General features: G+C 34.6%; 1 protein-coding gene across 1 annotated transcript; it reads left to right on the forward strand.

Annotated features, from left to right (window-relative positions):
• The first annotated feature begins 1,429 nt into the window (after positions 1-1,429).
• Positions 1,430-5,036, forward strand: LOC147399433 (uncharacterized protein At5g01610). The gene is made up of 3 exons (XM_086444795.1): positions 1,430-1,601; positions 3,647-3,701; positions 4,432-5,036. Exons 1-3 carry the CDS (start codon positions 1,515-1,517, stop codon positions 4,800-4,802), a joined length of 513 nt encoding a protein of 170 aa, XP_086300921.1. The 5' UTR covers positions 1,430-1,514; the 3' UTR covers positions 4,803-5,036.
• The last annotated feature ends 695 nt before the right edge of the window (positions 5,037-5,731 follow it).

Below are 5,731 nucleotides of genomic sequence, written 5' to 3' on the forward strand. Positions count from 1 at the left end.
ACCACATCAACCATGTGTGGTTTACCGTTTGCATTCATCACAATACAATTTTTGGGAGATGATGTCTTCTCATTGATTCAAGCATTTCAATCTTTAGGATGTCATGTCATGACCATTAAAATTATACGAAATTGACTCACAGATATCTCCTTTTAGGCAAGAGTATTAGTTAGTAATTATCGTGAAAGTGGGTCCAACAAGATTTGAACCTAGGTCGGCAATCAAGTTAAAGCATTTTTTATATGATGACTTTGAGATATTTTTATCCTTTTGATTCAAGCAATGTGTATTTATTGTCAATCACACAAAAGACGTGGTACAAGTGGATGGATTTGATGTCATTGGGACATGTGGTGACCCACTCAATCATCAACAAACTAAAGGAATTATCAGGAAAATCATGATGAGATAAAAAAAATAAATGGTTGATTTAGACATGCCACCCTATGTTTTGCTACATTAGAGATACTCCGCTATATTTGAAAATGATGACATACATCCCTTGACCCCATTCTTCTATATAGACTAAGAGGAAAATACTGAACGCTCTCATCTTCAATCACTAATAAAAAATCAAGATTTTTCTTCTAAAATTCAATCATCTTTAATTATCAAATCTCAAGGCGAGATATAAGTTTTGAGGAAGTATAAAATGATGAAATATTGAATTCAAAAATCTAAGATTTTTTACAAAGAAGACAAGGTAGAGAAAATGATGGATTAAAATAAGATTGAATAGATTAAAATTATCCTAGAAATTAAAGAACTTGAAGATGACTCGTTTTAGGAAGAAAAAACAAATAAGATATTTGTGAAAATTGAAAATGATGATATTTTGGATAAAAAAATCTAAGATTTTATGTAAAGGATAAGTTCTAGGTAAAAAACAATGAATTGAATATTAATTAGTTGAGTAGATGTATCATGGAGATTGACGAACTTGAAGATGACTGATTATAAGAAGAAAAATCTGAATTTTTGACTACAGATTGAAGATGATGGCATTTAAGTATTTTCCCCCTTAGTCTATTTAAAAGACTAAGGTCAAGGGATGTATGTAATCATTTTCAAAATATAACGGTATCTCTAATATTCAGCAAAACGTAGGGGGTGATGTCTAAATCATCCTTAAAAAGTCGGCTATAACCGGTCACCTACGCACTCAAGAAAAAAAACAAGTTTTTCTCGATTTTTAACATGGAAGGTCATTTTAGTCCAATTAACTTTACATCAATAACTGATGTCTAAAAATGATTAAAAGCACACTCAAGGAAAAAAAAAACAAGTTTTTGTCGATTTTTAACATGTAAGGTCATTTTAGTCCATTTAATTAAAAGCAACTTTACATTAATAACGACTGTCTAAAAATGATTTTCGCCAGTTATCTCGTCCCTAACATTTTATCGAGGTTGTTCAACCTTAAAGTCCAAAAATAAAAATAAAAATAAAAATTAAAAAAAAGAAAGAAAAACAAAAACAAAGTGAGAGAGAGAGAGAGAGAGAGGGAGAGAGAGATGGATCAGATCCTGAACAAGGCGGGATCCTACTGGTTCAGTAAGAAAGCCAACAAGGAGCTCAATTCCGTTGGTGATGACATCAATGTAAGGTTTTCTCCCTTTCCAATCGAATTCTAGGGTTTTTATTTTTCAGCCCTAATTTAATTTCCTCTCGATCAAAATGTGTTTTTTCTTCAAATCTTATTTTTGGTTGATTTGCTTAATTGAATCCCCCTCCCTCTCTTATTAAGTTTCACAATTTCTTCATTAACTTGTATAATTTGATTTGGTGGTTATAAAAAAGGGTTCAATAATCCATTAATTATATAGAAAAAAAACACATAAAAGCAAAATTCATGAACCCACGAAAAGGTGTAGGGATTATCAGTTTCTTTCCTGAACCCATATCAAAACACGAGATCCATAGTCAAAAGATTCATTTCACATTTGCAAATCCACATACCAAATTATCAAGAACCTTATTCAGGTACTGTACAAAGTTTCAAGATTTCCTCGAAATTCTATAGATATTTGTTGATGCAAAGGCGTTTTAATTTCAACTCCTCGGCTCACTTAGATCTCGGACCAGATTACTTTGAGAGCATAAATGATATTGCAAGACCCTTGGATGCTCCGTACTTCCCAATTCCCATCAAGTACGTAGATTGTGTTACTTACTATTGAGGTCTCACTCTCACCACTATTTGTAGATTTTCATTGATAGTTGACACCCAATTTAGGATTCCCTACATAGTTTTAGTCTTATCCAGTGCGGGAGGTCATTCTTGATCCTCCTCATGTTTTAGAGTTGTTGCCTAAGCTCCCAAGGTGAACATTTTTTGTAATGTTGGTTAGGAATGTAATATATAATAGATGAAAAATATTAGATTGGTCCTTATCCCTAGGTTTCCCTTTAATGCTGTTGGGTTTCAGTGGTCATGACGTCCGTACGTCGGATCTAATATATAAGTTAGTTACATGTATCTTGAGGTGACACACATATGGTTCAAAATATTTTGAGTTTGGGTACCACAATATTCGTGTGAGATTTGGTTAACTTGATTGGAATTTTGAGATATTTAAAGCATTTAACCTTTTGGAAATCAAAATGAGGTGCAAAGTTGCCAATTGCTAGGTGAAATCTCCATTATAACCAACGAGGGGTTGGTGAGATGGCCAGGACCATGCTTCAGGAAGCGGAGGTCTTGAGTTTGACCTCCCCTGGTATTTTTTCCAGTACACTTGGTATGTGTGGAAGGGGGTGATATACGTGCCCCGTCAGGATAGTCGGGTGGTCTAAGATGACTGGATACCCAAGGTGTCAAGGAAAAATCTCCATTATTGCAGTGTTTTAAAAACCAAACCAGTTACAAACTGGGGAAGTGTTTGGGGTCAACAATCAGGTCAACTAGAGCAAGCCATGATGTCAAGTGACAATCACCAAATTTATTTAAAATAAAAATATAAAAGCCACCCGGTTTGAATGTTTGCCTTTTCCAGTTCAAACTGGTTTAATGGCTTAGAGCAATTTTTTTTTTTTTTTTTTTGTATAACAAAAATCTGGTTCACCTGTTGAATTGACTTGTCTAATCTGCTTTTTCGACACTCTGATCTATTGTTATTATTTGTTGTCGTTATACATAACTTGTTCATGCTAGTTATCTTATCATCATTTTGTTGATATAACATATTGCTTTACTAGATCAAATTATTGTTTATTGGGTCTTTTTAAGGGCACACGTTAAAGTGCATTAAATACACTTTGGGAATAAGCATCAGGGAGTATTTTTGTTTTTTTAAGGGCATTTTCAGTACTAAAATCAGTTCCCAAGGTGTATTAAATGCACTTTAACGTGTGCCCTTAGGGCAGATGTTAACAAAACCCTTGTTTATTTAGACCGTTTTATTAAAGAACAAGACAACATGCTGCCAATTGTCAATATGACTTAAACAGCTGTCATTGATATCTTGATTTTTTTTTTTTGATCGACACATTATATCTTGATATTACCATCATGTTACCATCCTTGGGAATTTTATTTTTGTGCTTTAATTATTTGGTTTGGTTTTTTTCTCCTTGCAATTGGTATTTTATTAATCAAACATAAAGTTGTTATTTACATACTGAAATATCTTTTCTATGTGATTAGTCATTGTCAAACACCATAGAAGGAGGAACCAGATGGCTGGTTAATAAATTCAAAGGTGAATTTCACTACCCCTTGTTAGTTTCCAATATTTTCTTCATTTACTTCACATGTATATCAACTGACATATATGCATCAGGTAGAAACTTAATACTACAAATGTTTTGTCTGTTTTTCTTTCCCTAGCATGTAAAGCAATCCAGTAATACATTATAGCAAGTTTAACAATAAGTTGACCTTTTCTTTGTAGTTCATTGACTAAAAGTAACTCCTTGTAAGTCATAAGAAGCTATAGCTGCATGAATTGAACCACAATACACTAAAGGCATGCCAATATAATACCAAGTTCAATGCACTTTAGCCTTTATGACACAGTTGTGAGATGGTATGGAGATTAGGTGTTCTTTTACTTGAATAGTTTTATTTATGCTGCTTTGGTAGTTTAATGGAATTGAATTGAGAATGTGAGTCATGTTTCAGAGTAAAGGTGTGTGCCACACGAGTCTTGGAATCATTGGTAAGTAAAAAAATGTACACTTCATGCGAGAGTGCTGATTTCTATTGGATTTCCAAATCATGGACCGCCATGTCTTAAAGGTTTTCTCTTGATGGTGGGCTGACAAGTGGATTATCATCCTGTTTGAACCTTCATTGTATTTGAATTTCAGTTAACTTGATAAATTGGATTAAAAAAAATAAGCAGGATGGCATTGACATGGAACTTTTTTTTTTCTTCTCTGAATAGGATTCTTCAACTTTTTAATGAAATGGAGATTTGGTTTTTACAGGGAAATTGCAAAAGCCACTGCCGGAGTTATTAAAGGAATTTGACATGGCAGTAGGCATTTTTCCTCGAGATGCCACCAACTACGAGTTCAATGAAGAGACAAAGAAGCTAACTGTATTCATACCATCTGTATGTGAAGTCGGGTACAAGGATTCATCCGTCTTGCGTTTCTTTACCACCGTGACTGGGTATCTAGAGAAAGGAAAGCTAGCTGATGTCGAGGGGATGAAGACGAAGGTGATGATTTGGGTGAAAGTGACCTCCATCTGTACCGATGGATCAAAAATCCATTTCACAGCTGGGATGAAGAAAACCAGGAGTAGAGAGGCTTATGAGGTCCTAAGAGATGGAGTGTGTGTGGATAAGTTTTAGGAGGGTCTCTTTTAAATGGGTATTGAGCTGTTGGAAAATTCTCTATTTTTGTGATGGTTGTAAAGTGTCCTTCATCTATTGAGATTATATCTGTTTGTTTCTGTGACGTCTCCCAACAACAAATTGGATACTTATTAAGCCAATTGTTTGAAACTTATGAAATGCTTGTTTTTAGGGCTCATAATGGAGTTGGTCTATACATACTTAACTCCACCTTGTGGAGTGTATTATCTATATGGGTGACTAACTTGATTTCTCAAAATGCTTGTTTGTTGTTACGCATGTCTGAAGTCTGGATCAAGTGAATTACTTGGGCTAGGAGGATTCGGGATTAACGCAGGGAGGATATAATCCTTAACCAAGTTCACTGGTGTGGGTGAAATCTGGCAAAAGGTTAGACTATATTTATACTTTATATTGCAGTAGTAGTTGTTTCTTCAAAGAGTCACGATTTTCTAACTTGAAAATTTTCACTCGGTCTATACGTGTCTGACGTGGCAAGGGCACAGAACCTTCTTTAGGATACACAAGGAAAAAGATCAAAGGTTTTGTGCCCTTGCCACGTCAGCCGAGAACAGACCGAGTGAAAATTTTCGAGTCAGAAAATCATTAGCGGTCTTCAAATTATAGTGACAATGATTAAGAGTTTAATTAAGCATAGCTACTCATTCTATCGCTTATGTACTATTGTGATCGGCATCGGAGTTAGTCTCCATACATTTTCTGAGCTTAGGAATGTGGTGGTAGATATTGTGTGTTTGGATATGGTCCATTGAAGGTATGAAACAACTCATTATACAATTGATTGCTAAACAAGACATCCGTATCATGGTTTTAAATCTTGTATGAGACTAAGACGACTAGTACTATATGTCTTGGTATCGTCCATCCCACCAACAAGATGGATAGACAAGTCCAATGTATTGGAC

The sequence above is a fragment of the Akebia trifoliata genome, chromosome 6 (genome assembly GCF_017979445.1).
Source record: "Akebia trifoliata isolate Shusen 1 chromosome 6, ASM1797944v1, whole genome shotgun sequence".
Classification (NCBI taxonomy): domain Eukaryota; kingdom Viridiplantae; phylum Streptophyta; class Magnoliopsida; order Ranunculales; family Lardizabalaceae; genus Akebia; species Akebia trifoliata.